The sequence below is a fragment of the Taudactylus pleione genome, unplaced genomic scaffold (assembly GCF_031769625.1).
Source record: "Taudactylus pleione unplaced genomic scaffold, aTauple2 ptg000935l, whole genome shotgun sequence".
Classification (NCBI taxonomy): Eukaryota; Metazoa; Chordata; class Amphibia; order Anura; family Myobatrachidae; genus Taudactylus; species Taudactylus pleione.
The window spans coordinates 761,904-787,659 of record NW_028285336.1 but is presented as its reverse complement, the minus strand read 5'-3'; the positions used below and the strand labels follow the sequence as shown (position 1 = coordinate 787,659).

General features: G+C 46.0%; 1 protein-coding gene across 3 annotated transcripts in view; it reads left to right on the top strand.

The window, feature by feature from the left end:
* The window catches only part of VSTM4 (V-set and transmembrane domain containing 4), a 122,495-nt gene that overhangs the window by 14,621 nt on the left and 82,118 nt on the right, over positions 1 to 25,756 (top strand). For 2 of the 3 annotated variants that reach the window (XR_015872981.1, XM_088459778.1), the window contains exons 2-4: positions 1,596 to 1,979; positions 19,024 to 19,080; positions 21,504 to 21,611. Coding sequence is in view for 2 of the 3 variants with exons in the window: in XM_088459778.1 (XP_088315904.1) it covers positions 1,596 to 1,979; positions 19,024 to 19,080; positions 21,504 to 21,611 (549 nt within the window). In the remaining variant the exon portion in view is untranslated. The remainder of the gene's footprint in view (positions 1 to 1,595; positions 1,980 to 19,023; positions 19,081 to 21,503; positions 21,612 to 25,756) is intronic. The other variant, XM_088459779.1, reaches the window with a different exon arrangement.

The window sequence follows — 25,756 nt, the reverse complement described above, 5'->3', positions numbered from 1 at the left end:
AAACCAATCCAGATCCAAAACACGAAGAAAGATCCAGATGCAAAACCAAGACACGAAAAGTGGCCGGTGCACACCCCTAGTTTTTATATGATATGCCTAATTTGTTCAGTTAACATATAAAAAATGTGAACTGTGGGGTCCTGGGGACCAAGTTTAAGAACCAATGCTCTACATCAGTGGTTCTCAAACTCTGTCCTCAGGACCCCACACAGTTCACTTTTTCCAGGTCACCCAGCAGGTGCACAGGTGTCTTCAGTACTCACTGACACATTTTAAAAGATCCACAGGTGGATCTAATTATCTCACTTGTGATTCTTTGAAGAGACATGAAAACATGCACTGTTTGGGGTTCTGAGGACCTGATTCAGACCCGCTCACTAGATGCGTACGCTCGCACCCAGTGTATGCAAATTCAGCGCACACCCAGCAAGGCAGACGATCGCACGGCAAGGCATAAGCACGCCCACAATGTCTTGGCGTGTGATCACTTTGTATATGCAGACTCCCACCAGCCTGTCTTAAGACGTCCACTAGCGCACGTCATCTCCAGGAAGTGTATGCAACCATTGGTACATCGGTTACCATCAGAAGTGAACCCAGCGCTTGAGGTAGACTATACCCTACCGCAAACACTGCGATCACTTCAGTGTGAAATACAGCCAGGTGACGTGTACTATGACGCTGCCTGTTAATTATGCACGCCTCTGAAAAAGCGTTGTTTCGATCAGTCACGCCTGCGTTCAGGCACCCCAAGAGCCGCGGCGGGCCTGTGTAACGGGGTGTGGCCTAATTGCGGGAGGCGTAGCCACGCCTCCTTCAGAAAAAAAAAATTTCAGCGCTGCATCCGCTGGCGAGGGGGGCACTCTGAGCAAAGCCAGGGGGGGTTGCATGATCAGTGTGATCGCTCCCCCCCCACAGGCATAGGAGACTGCTGTGGCTGCTGCCCAGCAGCCAAGAGCAGTCTCCCACTGCAGGTCAGCACACGCCTTGTGCTGGGCTGCTGTGAGGGAGGGGGGCGGCGGCGCCGGACCCCTCAGGAAGCCCAGGTCTGGGTAATCTGTACCCGCTCCCCCCTCTCTCGGCGCCCCTGCCTGCGTATGCACCTCCACTCCCCCGTTTTTAATGGCCAGCCCCTGTTACCAGCCACAAATGGCTTCTCCTGTCACTCACTCTGGTGGGCTGTCTATGCTTGATGAGCGAATGCTTCTCGATATTTCACAGTGGTTCCCGCACTGCGATGCATATACATGCACACAATGCGAACCATCGGCAGCTACGATCGAACGCTTCTTAGCGTCCGGTTCTGAATCAGGTCCCGAGTTTGAGAACCTGTGCTCTACATAACTGCCAGTAGTTCAAGAGGGCAAAATCAGGGCTAGATCATTATTTGTACTAGACATTTTCATTGGTTGCTGTGGTTAGAGGGGGATGTGGTTATGGGATCGGCGGCACATTTTGTTATATGCAATATTAGCAAATTATCCTATCATTTTGAACCTGTTTATTATCTAGTATCACTCATAGTTTCTTCTGTATAGCGCAGTTGTTCTCCTTATTTTGTCAGCCTATTGAAATGTATTCTTAACTCCCACCAGGTCTTTCTTATACACTTAATGTGACAGTTTCCCCATACCCATGGGTTCTGCACCCGATAGGAGAAAATGCTTCCATTTGGTGCTCAGTATCCCAGAGAAGAAAACCAAACAGCCTGTTGACTGTGCGCTGGGTTTTTTCTCCAGGACCGGGAGAAGAACAGACCATTGGGAGGATTACAAAATATGGCAACATACACATCTCTGGAAACTGGAGCCAAAAAGGGGATTTAAGCAATGAGAGCCCTGGCAAAGGTTATCGACTTTTGTTAATTGATTTAAAGTCATCTGATCAGGGGATTTACACCTGTCGTGTCCAAGAGGTGGCTCGACACCGAAGCCGATGGAGTGCTGTTTCTAATGGCACTGCTGGCACCCATTTAAAAGGTGAGAAAGTACAATAAGAGTCATTTATCAAATGCTAACATACAAGACATTTCACTGCGATATACTGTTACAAGTCATGTGCACATGTTCTGGTGTGGAAATGCCGGGCGCAAACGTTGCTGGCTAAAGTGAAAATGCCACTTCAAATCCTGCTGTCTTTTTTTTCAACCAGCCCTTTAATTTAAATACATTTGAAAACTTAACAACTGCATGTCTTACAAGAGTTAACAGCAGTGGCATAACTATGGTATTTGAAGCCCAGGGCAAATCTAAAAATGGAGCTTCCCAACCCCCTATGTGCGCGCGTGGCAAAAAAAATGGGCATGGTCACTTAAAAATGAGGCGTGTCAACATAACACACACCACTTTCTTGTCACTCTGAACATTCCTTTCCATTCCATATGCACCTTAATGCAATGCCCCTTATACAGTACCCCCAGTATGCAATGTCCCCAGTAGTGGTCCCTTTTATGCAGGCCCCCAGTAGTGCCCCTTATACAGTACCCCCAGTATGCAATGTCCCCAGTAGTGGTCCCTCTTATGCAGGCCCCCAGTAGTGCCCCTTATACAGTACCCCTAGTAGTGGTCCCCCTTATGCAGCCCCCCTTTAGTTCACCTTATACAGTGCCCCCGGTAGTGGTCCCCTTCTGCAGGCTTTCAGTAGTGCCCCTTATACAGTGCCCCCAGTAGTGGTCCCCCATATGCAGGTCCAAAGTAGTGATCCTCCTTATGCAGTGCCCCATGTAATGGTCCCCCCTATGCAGTGCACCCAGTAGTGCCCCTTATACAGTGCCCCCAGTAGTGGCCCCATTATGCAGGCCCCCAGTAGTGATCCCCCCTTTCCAGTGCAACTTATACAATGCCCCCTATAGTGATCCCCCTATCCAGTGCCCCGTATACAGTGCCCCCTGTAGTGGTCCTCCCTATTCAGTGCCCCCAGTAGTAGTCCAGTGCAGTGCCCCTTGTGCCCCCTGTAGTAAGCCCCTTATATAGTGCCCCCCCAGCAGTAGTCTCCCCTATGCAGTGATAGTGGTCCCCCCTATGCAGTGCCTCCCAATAGTGGTCCTCCCTATGCAGTGCCCCCAGTAGTGGTCCTCCCTATGCAGTGCCCACAGTAGTGGTCCCCCAATGCAGTGCCCCCAGTAGTAGTCACCCCTCCCCAGTAGTGGTCCCCCCTCCAATGCAGTACCCTCAGTAGTAGCCCGCGCCAGTAGTAGTCCAAAGTAGAGGTCCCCCCTGATGCAGTGCCCCCAGTAGTAGCCCCCCAGTAGAGACCCCCCCCTCTATGCAGAGCTCCCAGTAGTGCAAACAAACAAGTAAAAAAGAAAACACTTACCTGAAACCCCACTCCGGCTCCTGATTCTGTCGCCGTCCGCCGCACAGCGGTCCTCCCGGGCTGGTGCGTTCTGCATTATGGGAGAGACGCCATGACATCTCTCCCATCATCCACTGCAGGAGCCGAAAGGCAGAGCTCATGATTGAGCTCCAGCCCGGCTCTTGCAGTGGGCGTAGCAGCAGCCAATAAGAGTCTGTCTGACTCTCATTGGCTGCTGAAACACGCACATCACCGTTGTGCTGGCGGAGATGTGTGTGTAAATGTGTAGTGGGACCACACTCACTGCAGTCTGCACTACACAGGCCAACAAGAACGCGCTCTCACACACACACCTGCGCACCGCCGGACCCACGGCGCCCAGGGCACGAGCCCCGGTGGCCCTGCCCTAGTTACGCCACTGGTTAAAGAGAAATGAATATTGAACTATCTTACATTACATGCATCAATTTAATCATTCTGGGGCTAATTCTGAGTTGCATGATGCTGCGAATTAAATGCAGTGTATTCGTAAAAAATATTGTCACACTGTAAGTGGAAAACGCAGTGTATTCATAAATATTGTTACACTAAGTGGAAACCGCAGTGTATTTATAAAAAATATTGTCACACTGTAAGTTTTAATTACAGTGTATTCGTAAAAAATATTGTCACACTGTTAGTGGAAACCCAGTGTATTAGTAAAAAATATTGTCACACTGTTAGTGGAAACCCAGTGTATTAGTAAAAAATATTGTCACACTGTTAGTGGAAACCCAGTGTATTAGTAAAAAATATTGTCACACTGTTAGTGGAAACCCAGTGTATTAGTAAAAAATATTGTCACACTGTTAGTGGAAACCCAGTGTATTAGTAAAAAATATTGTCACACTGTAGGCCATTGATACCGCAGTGTAATATTTAAAATTGGTACAAATTGACGTGTATGCTGTACCCCACTTCATTTGTTTGTTATGGAGAACGATCATTTAAGACTGCAGGAACCACATATTAGTGGTGAAGCTGCTGCCAGTAACACCAGTCATGACAATACTAGTCCATCTACATCATCTATAAAAAGCTGATGCCCAAGGGCATACAGGGCTTAAGTCAAGGCATCTAAAATCAAGCAAGCAATATTTTACAGTGTTATAGAAAAAAAATGTAAAAGCTAAGTTAGCTGCAGAGAAAGAAGAAAATGGCAATATGCCGTTTACTACATGAAGTGGCAAGGAAAGGATAAGGCCTTGGCCCTTATTTATGACTGGTGGTTCTGCATCTTATGATGATATAAGCCCTTCTCCCTGTAGAAGTGTCAAAAAATTTTTAATCGCTAATGCACAGGAACCAACTGTGTGCTCAGAAAAGTCACAGATCCCCGAGGAGAGCCCAAGCATATCCGCAGTTGCCATGTGTGAGCCTAACCTTTATAATACTGTACTTGAAGAGGATCCTCCTTCCACCATTTGTGTGCCCTCTGCAAATGTGGGGATGAGCAGCACAAGTCAACATGCTGACGTAGAAATCAAGGATGCTTCTCTGGAATTGCAACAGGAGGATGATAAGGATATTTCTGTAGTTGGCGCTAACAAGGATGATGAGGATGTTGATGATGAGGATGTTGATGCCAAGGATGTTTGTGTTAAAACTGTAAATCAGGCAACAGTTGTTGCCCATGGTGGGAAAAAGCCCATTGTTGTCATTCCTGGGCAAAGGACCATAAAAATCCACTTCTCATGTGTGGAATTATTTCCACCCAAATCTGGACAACAGTTGCCATGCCATCTGTAACCATTTCCAAGTAACAGTGAGTAGAGGTAAGGACCTTAACCAACTATGAACCTCCTGCCTGTTACAGTACGTCACTTGCAGCGCATTCAACAAATTGAAAAGGGTTTTTCAAATTCAGAAACTCTGGCTAAAAAATGTAACAACAATCAGTCCAGTGTCACCTAGCTGCTCCCTTCTCTCTGGATCCAAGTGCCTGCAATCTCCACCACCAACCCCTGCATCATAATCAACATCCTCAATCGTGATCGGAATTAGTCCTGCATCCAATTTCATAAGAATGACTGCCTCCTGTTCCACAGAAGGATCCTTGAGTGCTACATATGTTGCTGCTGCTGCTGTGAGTGGATCTTCATCCAAGAAGGGGACCAGGAAGAAGACTACTTTTAGTTTAACCAAACAATTGACTTTTAAACAATCCTTTGCAATGGGGAACAAGTATGACCGCAGACACCCAGTTGCACAGCAGATTACTGACACCATAACAGCTATTCTGGTATTAGATGTGCGTCCAGTATCCGCCATTAAAGCAGTGGGTTTTACACAGTTAACCACTTGCCTGGCACGGTCGTATCAGATACGACCGCACCAGGCTGGGCTTTCCCTGACATGGTCGTATCTGATACGACCAGTCAGAAATGCCCACTAGGCGGCTGTGGGAAGCTAATCTTCCCGCAGCCGCCTACATCAGAGGGACCTTCTGGTCCCTCTGCAAGTGCGGCCACCTCTCCAGTGTGTCCCGATCACTGCTGGCCACAGTGATTGGGCACAGTCAGCAGCCCCACTCCATTAGAAGTAGCAGTGCTGTTGCTGTGACCTGATCACTGTGGCCAGCAGTGATCGGGCAGCCATCTCCACTCCTTTCCCCTTCAGTAAACAGCAGTAGCGGCGGCTCTGGTAGCTGCTATCTATCCGGGCCGCCAGCGGGAGACCCTCCTGCTGCGGCTCCGGAACTATAGTGATCACTGTGTGTGAAGGAGCAGCGGCGGCGGCTCTGGTAGCCGCCGCCGCTGCTCTGCATCTGGGCCGCCAGTGGGAGACGCTCGCACTGCGGCTCCGGCTCTCCATGTAGGAGCAGCAGCAGCGGCTCTGGTAGCCGCGGCTGCTGCTATTTTCCCCGGCCTCAGCTCCGCCTCCCCGTCTCCATGTGCCCGATCACTGCTGGCCACAGTGATCGGGCAATAAATAATAGAACAATGATAATATATATAAATATGTGTGTGTGTGTGTGTGTGTGTGTTCGATCTATATGTATATCGATCGATGGATATCGCAGAGCCTCTGATTAGGGATGGCGAGTGACCATCGATGGTTTGCAAACCATCGATGGTCTGACTGAAAACAAGCGGTTTGCCATTGCTGGTGGCCATCAATGTTGCACCATCGATGGCAAACCTCAATCGATTTTTAGGAAACATTGGCAGTTGTGTACACAGATCTCCTCGACCAATCGCAAAACAATTGATGGCTTCTAACGATGGTTGAACCATCGATGGTACAGCCGTCAATGGCCATCACTACAGTATAATATAAAAATTGCTATTTTTATGGTATACTGTGTTTTTAAAAAAATATTTTTTTCAAATAAAATAGTGATGGATAAGTTTAAAATTATGTTCGTGACCTAATTCAATCATAAAAGAAACCGACAATTTTGGAGCGGTTTTTGGAAAAAGAATTTGTCAGTTAAGTGGTTAATGGAGGTCCTGTGTCCCCTCTACCATGTTCCTTCTAGATTCCACTTCTCTAGAATAGCAATTTTCAATCTGTACAAGGACTTTAAAAAAAACCTTATTAATGTCCTCTGAAATGCCGTTGTGCCCATTGTCCACAGATATGTGGACAAGTGGGACAGGGCAAACTAAAGATTCATTGACTGTGACAGCCCACTGGGTAGGTGTATTGCCTCCAACATTGCAAACAGCAGCAGCTGCAGCACCTAACAAATGCCAGCTCATTCAGAGGCAGGCTACTCTGTGTATCACTGGTGTCACTAAGAGGCATACTGCTGAGAACCTCTTAGAAAAACTCAGGGAAATCCTTGCAAAATGGCTTACCCCACTTGGACTCTCCGCGGGATTTGTAATTTCTGAGAATGCCAGCAATATTGTGCAAGCATTACATGTGGGCGAATTCGAACACATCCCATGTTTTGCTCACACAATTAATTTGGTGGTGCAGCAATTTTTTAAAAATGACAGAGGCATGCAGGAGATGCTCTCGGTGGCCCAAAAGATTTCAGGACATTGTCATCATTCAGCAAATGCATGTCGAAGATTTCAGCACCAGCAAGTACTGTTGAATTTGCCATGCCATCGCCTAAAACAAGAGTTAGTAACTAGGTGGAATTCTACCCTCTATATGCTTCAGCAGATGGAGGAGCAGCAAAAGGCCATCCAAGGCTACACTACAGCCTATGACATAGGGAAAGGAGCGGGAATGCACATTAGTCAAGTTCAGTGGAGAATAATTTCTGTGTTGTGCAAGGTTCTCAAACCCTTTGAACTTATGTGAATATGTGAAGTTAGTTCAGACACTGCCAGCTTGAGTCAGGTCATTCCCCTAATCAGACTTTTGCAAAAGCAGCTAGAGAAACTAAAGGAGGAGCTGATTCCGCTAAGTATGTCGGACTTGTAGATCAAGCCCTTCATTTGCTTTGCCAGGAACCAAGGGTCGTCAATCTCTTGAAATCAGATCACTATATTTTGGCAGCCATACTTCATCCTAGGTTTAAGTCATAACTTGATGCAAAGAGCTGTTGGTGAAAAAATTGTCAGCTCAAGCGGCACGTGACTCAGCAGCATCTCCTCCTTCAGTTTCTGCAGCTGCAAGGAAAATACAAAATTTTCCTAAGAGACCCACTTCTGGTGATAATGCAGATCAGTCAGCAAAACCTAATGACATCTGGTTGGGTCTGAAAGAACTGGCTACAATGAGTGACATGTCTAACGTGACTTTGTCTGATACGGTCACCATTCAGAGAATGCTGGATGATTATTATAGGGATAGCATCCAAATAGACATGTCACACACGGCCTGATTCAGAGCCGGACGCTCTGAAAGAGCGCTCGCTCTGAATCTGGGCGTTTTTTTTTTTTTTTGGTGCGGCCTCCGGGCCACTCGCATAGCTGTGGGTGACCACCCACAGCTATTGTGAGCGGCCAGGTGATGGTCATGATGGTCTCGACCATCGGGGCTTGCGACGAGACCCTTGCAGTAGGGTCTCATTCCCGCAAGCCCCAGTGAGCTTCTGGCTCTTAATAGAGCCGGAAGCTCACCACTGACATCACTCATCATGTCAGTCGGGCCGCCCCCAATCGGCAGGCGTTCCGTCGGGAACGCCTCCGTTTGGCCAGCCACCCCCCCTGCCCGCCTCCAAAATGGTGCGAGCTATCGATCAAAATCGACAGCCGCCCCCTTTTGGTGCGAGATCCAGAGCGACGGAGCGCCCGGCGCTAGCCAGGTCTCATGCATGTGCACATCGAAGCCGGCTCTGGTGTGCCCATGCGCAGTGGCCAAACATCGACCCACTCGCGAGCTCATATCGCCTGCGTGCGGGTCTGAATCAGGCCCACAGTCCGTTTCACTACTGGCAGGAAAAATAGGCAATTTGGAGTCCCTTATACAAACTGGCTTTGCTTTACTTAAGTTGCCCACCCTCCAGTGTGTACTCTTAAAGAGTTTTCAGCGCAGCCAGGAACCTTGTCAGTGATCGGCGTAGGAGCAAATTCCCCAAAATGTGGAAAAGATGATGTTCATCAAAATATATTACAAATTCCACGAGGAAGACCTTTACCAGCAATTAAGTAAAAAAAATACAGAAGTGTCTGTAATGGGGGATTCCAGCGGGGACTAATTAATATTGTGTGAAGAAGAGTATGTACACACTGATGGGGATGACGATGATGACATCTGATCTTACCTATATTGTAAGGCCAGTTTGTGTATGGGATCATTGCCACCAATGTCTACTGTGCATTGGCAGCTTGTTTTGTGGGGGGTCCAAACAAACCAATCATTTCAGCCACAAGTGGCAGTCCTGCGCTGAAGTGATTGGCTTGTTAATCTGTGAATTTCCTGTTTCATATATACAACATAAAGCTGGGTTGGAGGACCCAAGGACAATTCCATCTTCCACCTCTTTTCTTTGCATTATATTCTCTTTGGAGCATTGCTGACTGACATTTTTAATTTTATGGTTTATGAATGTCCAGAAATTGTAATGGCCACAGACAGCATCTCTTGCATGCCTCTATAATTTTTTTAAAGAAAATTCTGAACCACCAAATTGATGGGGTGGGCAAATAGTAAGCAGCAGCACAGAGCATCTTCCTGCCAGGATGTGTGCAATGAAGTGCAAATAATGTCCATATAGGGGCTGGCTGTTGTCCTGTCCATAAGGGCTGGCTGTTGTCCTGTCCGTAGGGGCTGGCTGGCTGTAGTCCATAGAGGCTGGCTGTTCTGCTGTGTTGTCCAGGGGGTGCTCTGTCCTTCATGGGTGCTCTCTTCACCCACCTCCAGTGTGAAAATGAAAACCATTTTTTTGTGAGTGCTAGTTAGCCACACTTGTCATCAGCGTAGGTGCACAGGGGTGCGGGGCTGCTGCCTCTTTCAGGGGTTCACCCCATAATTTCTTTGGTGTGTGTGTGTGTGTGTGCGTGTGTGCGCGTGTGTGTGTAAAGCTGCATACACACATAAAGATTTTTTGTCCAACCATCCAACTAGTTGATTGGTTGGAATGAAAATCTGGTAACCTATGGGAGTAAATGATAATTATCAATTTGCTCCTAAATGCCAGAAAACATGAAAATTGTCGTCAGACAATTTGTTAAATGTTTGATCTAAATAATTTGTTCATACAACAGTTTTTGTCCATTTTCCGGAATTTTTGAGCAAATTGCTGATTGTCATTTGCTTTCATACCTTACCAGATTTTCATTTCAACCAATCAACTAGTTGGATGGTTAGACAGAAAATCTTTACCTGTGTATGCAGCTTTATAGCCTGCCACACCACCAGTGAAAAAATAAAAACAATTTTTTGTGTGTACACCACCAGTGTGAAAATTAAAAACAATTTTTTGGTGTGTGCATGTTAGCGTGCCACACCACCAGTGTTAAAAAAATAAAAAAACCTTTTTCTGTGTGTGTGTGTGCGTGCCTGTTAGTAACACTTATCACCAACGTAGGTCCGCAGGGGTGCTGCCTGTGTTGTTTATCAAGAGGCTGCTGCCTCGTTTGGGTGCTCTCCCTCCCAAGTGCCCCCAAAATTATTAATTCAATCAATCAATGTGTTTTTTTTGTGTGTGTGTGTGCGCGCTAGCCATGGCATCACAAACGCCTCTGCTGAAATTTGCATAAACTTTTTCAAAGGTGAAAAAAATATAAAGGATATGGTTTTAAAAATGGAAGAAATCAGCTAAAACTGTGTTCTCTGATTATAGTGTCCCTACTCCCTACCCATGGCCCCTCTACCTGACTTTCAGTGAGTCAGAGGGGCAACTCCATGCAACTGAATTCCAGAGTGCAGCTGCTCCTCCTGTAGCCCAATATTAATTTGTCCCCACTGGAATCCACCATTACAGGTGCCTCTGTAATTTTTGCAGGTAATTGACGGTAAAGGTCTTTCTCGTAGAATTTGTAGTTCATTTTGATGGACAACATCTTTTCGACATTTTGGGGAAGTAGTGGTCGATCACTGACAAGGTTCCCGGCTGTGCTGAAAACACTGGAAGGTGGGCAGCTCAAGTAAAGCAAAGGCAATTTTTAGTGTAAGGACCTCCAAGGGGTATATTTATTTAATAAAGTTTCTAAATATGAAAGTGTTCATGTTGCCCATAGCAACCAATCAGATCCTGTCTATCATTTACTACAATGCAATAGAGAAATGATGACTACAATCTGATTGGTTGCTATGGGCATCATGAACACTTTTAATTTTTAGAAACTTTAGTAAATATACCCCCAAATTGCCTTTTTTTCCTGCCAGTAGTTATTTACATGTATCTCTTTCTCTTCAGATCTGTGAAAAATCCACTCCCAGCAAGCAGGCATGGCGCTCAAGAAATCCCAAGAAAGACACCACGTAAAACTAAAACTTTAAACTGAAATGTTGCATATAATTCTCTCTGTTCCGCTTGTTCACATATCTAAGTAATATGGTTAAGTGGACAGTGGGAACAACGGCAGTTTGAAGGCCACTAACTAACTCTGTTTTTTTTAATGTCCCTGTACAGGTTGGGAAATGCCTTTACAGAAGGTTTACAAAGAATTATTTAAGTCAATTGTTTTTGGAAGCACTGTTCCTGGTTCCTCTCTGAGATGAAAATCCACTCCTAGCCGCAGGCTCAGGATTCTCAAGAAAGACACAACGTAAGGCCTAAATCAGGGGTAGCCAACCTCGGTCCTCGAGAGCTACTAACAGTTCATGTTTTCCAGACCACCTAGCTGGTGCACAGGTGTATTCATTACTCACCAATACATTTAGAAAGATCCACAGGTGGAGTTAATTATTACAGTTGTTGAACTGGAAAACATGCACTGTTGGTAGTTGGCTAACCCTGCCTTAAATCATAGATCTACGCTTGAGGCCACTGACTAACTATGTTTTTTTTTAATGTCCCTGTACAGGTTGGGAAATGCTTTTTCATGTGGAAGCACTACTAGAAGTCTTCCTGGTCCCCTTCTGGGATGAGAAAATCTACTCCCAGCAGCAGCCATGCTCAAGGATTTTTATGTGTTCAAGGACTGATGTGAATGTGTAAAATATTTTTTGTAAATGCCTCTTCCCCCTCCCCTTCTCCCTCATAAATTTTCTTCAGAATCAAAAAATTAAATTAAATTTACTACCAATCAACCCTTCCTGTCCCTTCCCTGCCTTCAACTACATACATACTCTAACTCCCTCAGGCCTCTCTTGAATAATAAAAATGTTTCCCGATGTGCTATGTTTGAAGTTGAACTGTCATGTGTTTGTGCCACCCACTGCTGCCGCTTAGCTTAGTCAGCCAGCTAGCAAATTTTGGGCCTAAACTGGACGAAAACAATATAGTAAGCTGTGAGGTGGTCAAAATTGACTGGAAAGGAGTAGAAATACGTGTTATTTAGGTTAATAATACTGTACTATAAGAACAAAAACAGTCCCACAAGTGGCTGTGTACAGGGACAAGTGGCTGTGCTGGCAGAGTTACTGTATAGGGGGCACACTGCATGCTGATGTGTGCTGCGCTATACTCTGCTGATTAAGTGCTGTGTCCAGAGACTCACAAGTGGCTGTGCTGGCAAAGTGACTGTAAGGGGGCACACTGACTGCACGCTGATGTATGCTGCACTACACTCTGCAAATTAGTGTCAAGACTCACAAGTGGCTGTGTATGCATACGCATGCGCACAATGCATACTATCGGCAGCAGCGGGTGTTTGCATCTTAGCGAGCGGGTCTGAATGAGCTCCTGAGGGTGCAGAGGGGCTGGGAGGTCCGTCTGAGATTGGCGGCTGCTGGAAGATTATCTTCCGGTAGCCACACAGTGGGCGTTTCTGACTGGTCGCATCTGATGGGATCATGCTAGGCAAGTGGTTAAGCATCTGAGTTTGCAACTTGTGACAAGTGAGTGTGACAGTCCCAGACAGTGAGCGACTGTCACTGTTAGTCTGGCAAATAAAAATATTAAATAATCATGTTTCAAGATATGTAAAGTAATTTCTAAAGGGTATAATAAACAGCCCATTCAGCTGCATATAAAAAAAGTCATATTTTTAAAATGAAATAAATAGGGGCCTATTTATCAAGTCCAGTTTTCATAAAAATTTTATATATCTGCACTATGTATTAACTGATGCAGTAGATTTTAAATATCCTGCAAAAGGTTAATTAGCACATTATTATGAGTAGAGATGTGCACCGACCCTCGTGTTTTGGTTTTGGATCTGGATCTTCCCTGGTTTTGGATATGGATTGGTTTTGCCTAAACCTCACCTCCAGTGTTTTGTTTTTTGGTTTTCGATCTGGATTTTTTTCTTAAAATATCATAAAAACAGCTAAAATCACATAAAATTGGCCTGTTTTTGTTCCTACAGTATTATTAACCTCAATTACATTTATTTCCACTTGTTTCCAGTCAATTTTGACCACCTCAGAGCTCACTATATTGTTTTCATCCAGTTTTTGGCCCAAAATTTGCACCAAGCTAGCTGGCTGACTAAACTATGTGGCAGCAGTGGGCGGCACAAAAATGTGGCAGCTCAACTTCCAACATGGCACATCAGGAAACAAATGTTATTATTCAAGAGAGGCCTGAGGGAGTTGGAGTATTTATGTACTGTAGTTGAAGGCAGGAACAGGAAGGGTTTGGTAGTAAATTTTATTTCATTTTTTTATTCCGAAGTAAATTTATGAGTAAGAAGAGGAGGGGAGGAGGCATTTACAAAAAAATATTTTACTCATTCACATCAGTCCTTGCCCCAGAAGGATCCTTGAGCGCCGTGCCTGTTGCTGGGAGTGGATTTTCTCATCCCAGAAGGGGACCAGGAAGATTTCTATTAGTGCTTTCCACATGAAAAAGCATTTTGCAACCAGTACAGGGACATTAAAAAAACATAGTTAGTGACCTCAAAGTGCCACTTAACCAGCACAGATATGTGGACAAGTGTAAGATCTATGATTTAAAGCGGGGGTAGCCAACCCTGGTCCTCGAGAGCTACCAACAGTGCATGTTTTCCATGTCTACTCACAGAATCACAAGTGTAATAATTAACTCCACCTGTGGATCTTTTCAAATGTGTTTCTGAGTAAATGTGTTTCTGTGCGCCAGCTAGGTGGTCTGGAAAACGTACACTGTTAGTAGCTATCGAGGACCGAGGTTGGCCACCCCTGATTTAAGGCCTTACGTTGTGTCTTTCTTCAGAATTCTTGAGCTCTGTGCCTGCTGCTGGCAGTGGATTTTCATCGGCCACAGATCTGAAGAGAAAGAGATGCATGTAAATAATTAGTGGCAGGAAAAGAGGGAATTTGGAGGCCCTTACACAAAACTGCCTTTTCTTTACTTGAGCTGCCCACCTTCCAGTGTGTACTCAGAAAGAGTTTTCAGCACAGCTGGGAACCTTGTCAGTGATCGGCCTGAGACTACTTCCCCAAAATGTGCAAAAGATGATGTGCATCAAAATGAACTACAAATTCTACTTGAAAGACCTTTACCGTCAATTACGTGCAAAAATGACAGAGGCACCTGTAATGGTGGATTCCAGCGGGGACAAATTAATATTGTGTGAAGGAGAATATTGTATACATCACCCCAGATTATACCATCACCCAAGCCTATATTGTCATCCCATCCTGTGTTGTGTATAAATTACAGCTGCGCTCCCTGTTAGAGTGGGGATTTATTATCCACTTTAGTGGATGTGAGCTCCATTTTAGTCCATATCATCACACCACACCCCCTACACATCTTATGACCTGGGCTACAGGAGGAGCAGCTGCACTCTTGAATACGGTTGCATGGAGTTGTCCGTCTGACTCACTGAAATTCAGGTAGAGGGGCCATGGGTAGGGACACTATAAACAGAGAACGCAGTTTTAGCTGCTTTATTCCATTGTTTAATCCATATCCTCTAATTTCGCCTTTAAAAATGTTTATACAAACCTCAGCAGAGGCGTTTTGTTATGCCATGGCTAACGCACACAGACACACCCACACAAAAAAACAGATTGATTGATTTTTGGGGGGGCACTTGGAAGGGAGAGCACCCGAACGAGGCACCAGCCTCTTGATAAACGACACAGGCAGCACAGCACCCCTGCACACCTGTACGTTACTGATAACTGTGGCTAACATGCACACACCAAAAATTTTTTTATTATCACACTGATGGTGTGGCAGGCTAACACACACACACCAAAAGAACCCCATAGACAACACAGCAGAACAGCCAGCCAGCCCCTATGGACAGGACAACAGCCAGCCAGTCCCTATATAGATTATGGACAACAGCCACCCAGTCCCTATATAGATTATGGACAGGAAAACCTCAAAACAGCCAGCCAGCCCCTATGGACAACAGCCAGCCAGCCCCTATGGACTACAGCCAGTCAGCCCTTATGGACAGGACAACAGCCAGCCCCTATGGACAACAGCCAGCCAGCCCCTATGGACAGGACAACCTCACAATTATGCACAACAGCAGCGCAGCTCAGCTCCCAGCACAGCCTCACAAGTCACAATTATGCCCAGCAGCAGCGCAGCACAGCTTCTAGTTCCCTCCCTATTCACTCTCCACAGCCGGAATGAAAATCCAAAACCAGCGAGAATCCGACAGCGGGATGATGACGTTTTGCCTTGTTTTGAGACCTGAGTCAGGTGGGAAAACCCGAGCTGGCTCGGATTTGCCTTGTAAAAAAAAAAAAACGGCCTCCTGGCCGGTCGCTAAGTTGTGGGTCACCATCCACAGCTTTTGCGAGCGGCCAGATGATGACTTTGTGGTAGGGTCTCGTCTGCCGCAAGCCCCAGGGAGCTTCCGGCTCTAGTAGAGCCGGAAGCTCACTACTGACATCACTAGTGATGTCAGTAGGGCCACCATCAAACGGCAGGCGTTCCTTTGGGAATGCCTCCGTTTGGCCAGCCACCCCCTCCCCTCCCCGCCTACAAAATGGGGCGAGCTGTCGATCAACCGCCCCGTTCGTAGCGAGCCCCCGAGCTAGTGAATTTCTCACTCGCTCCAGGGCTTGCACATTGCTCATGCCGGCGTGCGCAATGTTCCACCATCGACCCGCTTGCAAGCAGGTCTGGATCAGGCCCTATGTACCTAACTCGGAAAAGCTAAGCTTTTTAAGAGTTTGGCCCCTTTGGTTTACTCCACCCTCAGATGGCCTCATGCCTATGGAGGCATTCTCGCAGGAGGACTTATACGGTCCCTTTTCGGCCTCCAGCTGGCACCCAAATCTGACAGTGTGCACATTTGAAAGACTTCTCCAATATCCCGGGCAAGTAACTCGCAGGGACATTGGTTATCGCTACTGCTGATTAACTTTAGTACATAGCAGGGATATTTTCTTTCAAAAGGAAAACATCCGTCACGGCGCAGACTGCTAATAATCGCAGTAATGCCGTGATTATTATTACATAGGCCCCATAGCAGGCTTGTCTACCCTCCCGATTTGGTCGGGAGCTTCCCGAATATCGGGTGCCGCTCCCGACCACCCGGAAAGGCAGGCAAGCCTCCCGGCTGCTGCCTGCCCCCCCGACTACCTACTAGAAACCCCCGCAGTGGGGGGCCCGATGATGCAATTCGCGCTGAATCAAGTCATCGTGGCTCCGCCCCCTGCTTCACAATGCCTTTATTTTCGGGATTGTGAGAGGACGGGGCCACGATGACGTGATTGTGCGGCTCCGCCCCCAAAAAGGACCCATTGCACGGCCACGCCCCCCACTGTTTGCAGGCAAGTATGCCCCATAGTGCTTTAGCTATAATATCGTTTATTCCACCTAAGGGCACCAAAATATACATTTGCTTACCAAAAAATTAGTCTCGAGCCGGCCCTTTTGTGTCAAAGTAACATCCACATAAATGCCAGGCAGAGGGGCAGGGACACCGAGAGGGTGGGGTAGTGTACGAATTACCCAGGCTTGAAGGAGGGGCCAGGCGGTAGAAGCCTTGTCAAAGTTGCTCAGATCCTTATGCTTGCACAATTTTCCTGCTTCCAACACATCAACCAGGGGCGTATCTATAATGGGTGCAGGGTGTACGGGGCACACTGGCCCCTGGGTCCAGGGGGGCCCACACCGCACATCCTGCACCCAAACTTACCTTTCTAGAGTCCCACATCGGCGGTATCCACGCTGTAAAAAATTGCCTGGAAAATGTCCACCACGGCCATTTTCCTGGCGTTTTACACATGCACAATAGAGAAATCACCGGGAAAATGGTGCGGTAGACTCTGTGCAGTGTCTACTGCGCTGCACTCAGTGCACTGCTGGCCGCCGGAGAGAGAGAAATAGGGGGCACCAGACGGAGACTGCACGCAGGCCCCCTCCTCTCTTAATACACCCCTGACATCAACATCAAGAACTGACTGTTCATTTGCTGAATAATATATCCCACCCAGTGACAGGTGCCATAGTAACAAGATAATCACTGCTATCAGGGTTGCCTACCTTTAACATTCTCTTCCCGGGAGAAGCCCGGGTAAGAGAAGCAGCAGGGGGCCGACGGGGGCGGGGCTGGACGATTCGCGCCATTAAGCCCCGCCCCCTCGCGGTAAAATTGCTGCGATTGGGCACAATTTACATAGGGGGTGGGGCCAAATGCTGTGATTCATGCAGAATCACAGCTTAAGCTCCGCCCCCTTCACGGAGACCCGCGATTGCCGCGGGTATTCTCCTAATTCTGCCCACTTCACTAGGAAGTGGGCAGAATGCGGGAGAAATGCCTACCCTTCCGGGGGTGCGGGGGGTTACCCGAAAAATCGGGAGCCTCCCGCGAAAACCGGGAGGGTAGGCATGTATGCTGCTATTCACTTTAAATGTCAGTGGTTTTAATGTTATGGCTGATTGGAGTATACATTTTTTTTTTTAATAGATGGTATAGCTTCAGAGTTATTATATGGTTAGAGTGCATGCGTTTGATCTAAAACATCACCAAATAAACTGTTCATATCAGTATACATGTAAGGCAGAATTGTATGCATTCTTTCTTCGGCTTTACAAGCGATTACAATTACATTTTTCTTCTAGTTTTCAACAAAATACTTAGCATTTTGCTTTTGGTTGGGAACAGTAAAGTCTGTTTGGGAGCTGCCTATCACATTCCTGATGTAACCAGTTGTGCACTATATAATTTTTAGAACTTCAAAGCTGAGTGAAAAGAAGCAGCAAGTGGTTAGGGGCGCTGGGATGAGGTCACATGACCCTTGCACTTGGTGGTCAGAAGCATCATTGAGTATTAAATCATTATTTTGGAGAATATGAAGTTAACAATAATGTGACAGAGAAACTGACTATTTAAACATACTTAAAAACCTATAGTTACACTAGTGGTTGTTCTGTTTTTTATTTTTGTTAAATATAATTTTATTGAAAAGAAGGTAAATATAGAACAGAAAAATAAACAACACATATAAATTAAGATGTCATGTTTTAAAGTTATTTTCAGTAGGCATTATAGCAGGGGCCAGGAGGAAATCAGGCAGTATAATAAGTAGTGGGGTGGGTGTGTGGGGGTGAGTTTGGGTAATAGTAGTGAGGGGGAGGGGTGCAGCTACACACAGCTGTGGATCCGGAAAAGAGGCAGCAAGACACAAGGCTACCAGTAAGCCAGGTGCAATCTATCTCCATTATGCTATACATATAGAACAATACTCTCCATTCAGATAAGAGGAAGTAGTAGGGGTCTTTAGTTACATAATGTTCCAGCATGGAAGTTGATTAATGAGTGATTCTTGTCCCATAAAAGAGCTTTGTGAGGACAGGACCATAAATGTCATACATTGCTCATCTGTGGCCATATATTTGCCAGCAACCAGCTGTCAAAATACCGACAGTGACATCCCGATGGTCGGTATCCCAACAGGAGTCGGGTAAGTATACTAACCCTCCCCCCTTCTCCCCCTAACCCTCCTTTCTTGTAGCCTAACCCTAACCCTCCGCACCCCGCACCATTTAGTCCCGTGTCGGGCTTGCAACATTTTAGGTCAGCATTATAGAATCGCCTATAATTAGGCTTATCATAACATCCTTTAAACGGTATACTGATGGATGTGTAACAGAACCTGTGTAGTTCATGAGTGTCTTGGTTTACAGGGATGATATGGTAAGCCTACCTATAGTAGATTTCACACGCAATTTCCATAATGTGGGTAGATATAAAGCTTGTGGCAATTCCCCTCCCACCCCTAATATGTCTTAGAGCTGTAGTATTCTAATTTGTTTATTTTTATTATTATTTATTGCAGTTACTACAATTACAGTGACTGAGGAGAGAAAATTGTTCAGCTGGACTTTATTTCAAGGTAACATATAAAACTGTTCACCTGGACTTTATTACACACACACACATACACACATACACACACACACTTCTCTTTGCTCCCTTGCCTCACTAACGCTGCGCCCGCACCTATATAGTAATGCACCCGCAGAAGGCACATCAGGCAGTGCGAGGAGACTGCTGCAGCAGCAGTCTCCTTTCTTCTGCTGCCTGATGTGCCGCTGTGGCTGCGTAGCTATACAGTCACGGCCGTAGAGGTAGTGGGCAGAGCAGGGCCGTAGAAAGCTTGGATGGGCCCGGATACTTTTTGGGGGATGGCCTAATCGTGGGAGGCACGGTCACACCCCCTGAGAATTTTTTTTTTTACAGCACTGAACTGTGAGCCCCTCAACCAGGGCCGAATCAAGGGAGAGGGGGCGATCAGTGTGATCGCTCCCCACCCACTCCGGCACAGAGGAGACCTGCTCAGTGGCAGCAGGCTCCCACCCCACTGCAGCTCAGCACACAGCGTATGCTTGGCTGAGGAGACACAGACTGCTGCTTCTGACAGGTAAGGGCATTGTTGGACTTTGATGCTCCTCCAACAAACCAAGGCCCGGGTAATTAGTAACTGTTCCCCTAGCTTACCTCTGAGGCCCTGGGTCGCTGACTTGGGCCCCAGCCGGGCCCCTCCCACAAGCCCGGGCCCAGGTAAGTAGAACCCGCTCTCCCCTTCTTGGCGCCTCTATTTCAGGGGACTGATCCACTAGTATTAATACCTTTATCCCAATTTGCAGAAGATTAGGAGGGGTTTCCATACAACACGATGATAAATATGTTTTTATGTAAGAAACAGACAGAGAGCATGGTCTCATCAGCTTTGTCATAGTCATGCCGCTGAGCTTCCCATGGCCACATTCCCTATCACATATTACCATCAGCTGATGCAGGAAAGAATGTGCAAGAACGCCCTCAATCAGTTTAAAAGCTGTCAGCTATGGCTCCAGGCGCATCTATTGCTAGATTTAGTATTACATATATCTCAAAAGTATATTTGCAGACACAAATATGCCCATATGCAAATTAGCTTTTTTACATTTAACTAAACCACCTCCTAGAACTCTTCTCTGAGACCTGCACAACTGTTTGTGTTGCTTATTTTTTTTCTCCCCTCCTGGAGAGTTTCCCAGAAGGGAGTTGTAGGTGGCAAAGGGAGGGGCAAATTGCGTAAACCCACCCCTGCCCCCGTGGCGCAATGGTACAAATTACAACATCATGCGTAGGGAGTAAGCAGGGGTCTATTTACTAAGCCTTGGATGGAGATAAAGTGCTCAGAGATAAAGTACCAGGCAAGCAGCTCCTAATTGCAATGTCACATGCTGTGTTTGAAAAATGACAGTTAAGAGCTGATTGGTGGTACTTTATCTCCATCCAAGGCTTAGTAAATAGACCCCTAAGTCCATGATGGTATGATTTGTCTAGTTGAAAAGATGCAGGAGGGCAACTTACTAAGTCAATGTGGACTGAATATTCGTGAATTTCCTGGACGTTCTCTTCTCCCTGATTTATGGGATATGTGACTTTGGTTGCCATGGTAGTCCATAACACTGCAAAATGATAAATTATTAATAGCAGATTGAATAAACAAACCAAGAAAAATGGTAAATACCAACATTCTTCTTGTGGTCTGAAACCATGATAATTCTTAAAGAATATACACCTTTTTATTATTTCCATGGGACTGCTGCTTAAACCTTTATTTAACTATCTTGATTTTAACTTATATTTATAATTAAACTGAATAAAGGATAGGAGAAATGTCATGTTGGATAAATGGAATTGTATAAGGGTAGATTATACAGTAGATGCCGTAAACAATCTCTGAACCCCAAGATCAGCTTGGCTAAGTTAAAATGTAAAACTCTTTACTCATCAAATTAAATATAACCTGAGCAATATGGAAATCTAATCATATAACTTGCATTAACTCTGATCGAAAAAGCCTCCCTCAGGTTGGATCCCATTGCCATAAACAGTGTTTCCCAAACTGGGTGCCGCCAGGCATGGGTGTCACAGGTTGGTGGTCCAGGAGCAAATCAAATTATTTATGGTCAATGCGAATGGCAAAACCAGTGCTGGTAGCTGCCAATTATAAAAAATGTGGACTTGCAGAAGTGCGACCCTGTCCACTACCACATAACTGACCCTTAGGGTGATTGGTAAGAACAATTTACTTATTTTAATATTTTTTTCTGAGTTTCTCAATAAGAAACTTTTGGCCTTTGGGTGCCATGAAAAAAATTCTTATACTCTAGGACGCTGTGATTTAAAAATTTTAGGAACCACTGCCATAAACTATTTTATGGCACTCTAAAATATGTTGTCAGCTTTCATCTGTATTTGATGTGAATTGTGATATTATTATGTTTTTATTACATATACTCTTACCCGCTCTTCCTCCTGTAGACCTGTATATGTATGCAGTGCTGATCTGCTGTGTGGGCATCTTTAGTCTCCTGACCTTCCTTCTAATCCTTCTGTGTCAGACCATCTTTCACAAGAGACGCTCTAAAGGTAAGAAGGAAGGCGTGTTTCACTGCACGTCTCACCAATAAGGAAATAGATTGTGAAACAATGTATTTGCCAATTATAGTTTTTACATGTCATTGCTGAAAATTAGAAAAAAATCAAAGAAATTGATAAACAATGATAAAACTATAACTTCACTTAAAATAAATTGAGGGGATGCATCAAGATGACTTTACAAAGAAAGAATTGTCCTTATAATTTTTTTTATTTAATACAAACAACAGGAAAACAATTAGAAATGTAGAGAGAGAGATAATATATATATATATATATATATATATATATATATTATATATATATATATATATATGATATATTTAGAGAGAGAGAAACTGAACATCATAGGTTAGTGTCCAGGATGTTACTGCTCCAAGCGGTTGTCTGCAGACACAGCCACCCACCCCCATATTGCCTTGCACTCTTTGACCAGAAGAGCCGCCAGCAGACAATGCCAAAAAAAGCACTGACTTTAGCGCCGCTGCTGGGGGAGGTCACAAATACTAGTGACTCCTCTGTCAGTGTCAGCACAAGTGTGGAGATTCACAAAGGAGCTGCCAGTAAACAATGTGACTCAGGGGCATAAGATCATACCAGGATCCCAGAGGCAAGTTTTGGTGCATCCTCCATTGGCTCGTATTCACTACCAATACCCTTGTCGCAGTACCACTCACACACAATCCCTCTAAACCACATTAACTTTGAACACCTCAGTAGCACCCAGATACACAGCCACCCCCTGCATTCACTACTAACACCCCAGCAGCACCCAGACCAACACTCTCTCCACCCTCCCACTCAACATTCAATTTCAACTTTCCAGCAGCACCCAGACACACTCTTTCCGCTACATTGTCCCTAGAGACTGGACTCAGCGGTGGGCGCCCTGGAAGAGGGAGGATAGTGGCACATGCACCGTGGGCTTCGTGCTTATTCCTGATCTAGGTCCATAAAGTAGAACCTGGAGCAATGGAGGAGGTCAGTGTGCCCCCTTCAGGGCTGGCAACCACCTTCCATTGACTCCTGTTTTTCCGCCCCCTGATGTGACATCTCCCAGCAGCATGACAGCGCCATCCCCTGTCAGCATGACAGCGGCATCAATTTCTGGCAAATTCATGGGAACTGGTTGGTGCAGCAGTTAATTTGTGTAATAATTATGTGAACTGGGTTCATCTATTTGTGGCATAATCAAGTGAACTGAGGGCCTGATTCAACAAGGAATACACGGATGCAGACGCACGCACCGAGAATATGCTAATCAGTGCACACACGGAGATGCAGATGCCCAGCCCCATATTAAGCCGCCCATTTCCCTTTACTCACAGCCTCATCAGCACGGAAGATAGCGTAAACATCGGTAACATCGAGAAACATCGGACCCATTAGCATAATAGTGGTTGACCTGACCTGACGCAGGATTTTGGCCGTTTCCTGTGTACAGCTTATGGTATGGCTGCATATGCCATAGCACTGCCTTAAATATGCACGCCCCTATAATGGCGTTATAACGCCTGCGTTCGCCTGACCACCCCCGTCACCACCCACAAATGGCAATTACTGTCAATCAATATTGGAAGGGTCTGCGTACACACTGTCATGACCAGGGTTTCTCGGCATGGTGGTCGGCGGGTGTTACCTGTGAGGATGCTGTGGCGGGGGCATCTGGCGATGGTGCTAGTGCCTGGCGGGGAGCATGGGCTGTGCATGGACCTGTTTGGGCATATTGTCACTCTGTGCTGGGTAGGCCTGGCGGTGCTTCCGTTCCGCTCCGGCATGGGCGCCGCCATCTTGCCTTCAGCCATGTGACCTAGTCGGCCAATCCTGGCATGTCACATGCTCACTCTCTGACCAGTCATGGCTTAGCACTGGGTATTTAGATGAGTTCAGAGCTCCCTTGCATTGCCAGTGCAATGTGTTTCTCAGCGCAAGCTGATAGAGAGTTCCTGAGCTTGTCCGCCTGCCTGTTGGATCTCTGCCTAAGCCTGCTTTACCTGACCTGCTCCACACCCTGCTGGAATCTCCTGCCTCCTCCTATTGCCTCTCCCTTTCCTGAGTACCTGTGTCAAGTGTACCCTGTACCCTGCCTCCACTTGCTAATCCCCTGGACATTATCAATTCACTTCAGTCTGCAATTCACTTCAAACCTGCAATTCATTACAGCCTCACAAGACCCAGATTACTGGACTGCTCCTATCTGCCACTACCTGGACTTTTACTCATTGCTTCACCTCAGTTCCCATTTGCACTTTAGTGCCATCCCTGGACTTTATTTTCCCCCATTGTTCATGTCTGCCAACCACTCATTAAAAGTTCCACGTTTTGTTTTAAATCTGCTTCTGTGTTTGCTCCTATCACCACCCCGGGCCCACAACAAAACCAGAACATCACAGTTTGCGCTGGCCCAATGGACTTGGCCACTGGACAGGAGTCTGGAACGGATTTATTCTGGTGCATCGCAGGCTGTTTGGAAAACCTGGAAGCTATGCAGCACCAAATGGCTCTGCTCATGCAAGAAATAACTAAACAACAGGATCATTTGCAAACTACTCTATCCACTCCTAGTGCAACAGTAGTTACACCTGCTCCTTTGTCTGCAAATACAGGTTACAGGACATCCCCCTGCTTACACCTTCCTATGCCAAGTAAATTTGATGGCAAGCCCAAGCTTTGTCATGGATTCCTGAATCAGTGTGATATACACTTCACCTTACAGCCTGATAATTTTCCCACTGCAAAAACTAAAGTGGCATACATCGTGTCTCTGTTGTCCGGCTCAGCTTTGGATTGGGCTTCCCCACTCTGGGAGCGTTCAGATTCTCTGCTGGATAACTACACTGACTTTGTGACATCATTCAGGAGGATTTTTGTTGAGCTTGGACGTACTGTATCAGCCTCATTTAGTATTATGACACTGAAACAAGAAACCCGTCCTGTCAGCCAATATGCAGTACAGTTTCAGATTTTAGCATCAGAACTCAAGTGGAATGAGGAAGCCCTCACCTCAGCTTTCTGGCATGGGCTTTCTGATCGACTAAAGGATGATCTGGTCACCTGTGACCTTCCTGCTAACCTAAATGATGATTTCCTTCTGTAATAAGATTGACCCACGCTTCAGAGAACGTGAGGCTGAAAAGCACAGAACTGAACGGCAAAAGTCATTTACTCCTCCCTCTACTACCCGTCCATCTCCTCCTTCTACAGATGAAGAGCCTATGCAGGTGAATCACATCCATCTCTCCAAAGAGGAACGCCAGAGAAGAATGCTAAAAAACCTCTGCCTATACTGTGGAGATGCGGGTCACCTGGTGGCCTCCTTTTCCTGTAAATCGGGAAATGCCCGTTCCTAACTGACCCTGGGGACATCAAGTTAGGAGTAATGAGGCCTTAGATTTCAAGTCGAAGCCTGTTTTTGTTGCTGCCTTGTTAGATTCTGGAGCAGCCGGAAATTTCATGACTTCCAGTCTAGTTGACAAACTACGGATTTCTTGTTCTTCTCTCAAGCATTCGATTTCCTTGACCGCTGTAGATGGGCGCCCTCTGACTAATGGAGTTTTTACCAAAGAAACTCTGCCAGTACTGGTCCGTATTGGAGCATTGCATTCTAAGTCTCTGAAATTCCTAGTGATTCCTGAAGCCCCTCAAGACATAATTTTATGGCTAACCTGGTTACGCAAGCTCAATCCCAGGATAGATTGGTGCTCAATGCAAATCCTTTCATGGGGGCTGACTGTCAAAAATCTTGTCTTCCCAAGATATGACTTGTTAGGAGAACAGTCTCGTTAACACCACCAGCAATTCCCAAAGAATATCAAATGTTTACTGATGTTTTTTCTGAACAGCAGGCAAATATCTTGCCTCCTCACAAAGAATGGGATTGTCCAATCGATTTATTGCCAGACAAGATGCCTCCTCGTGGTCGTACCTATCCTCTATCCTTGCCAGAGAGGCCAAAGCTATGTCCGAGTACATCCAAGAGAATTTGGAGAAGGGGTTTATCCGTCCTTCCACCTCTCCTGCCAGAGCTGGGTTCTTTTTTGTTGCTAAGAAGGGTGGAGGCCTAAGACCATGTATAGATTATCGCGGTCTTAATGATATAACGGTCAAGAATCGGTAGCCACTTCCTTTAATCACAG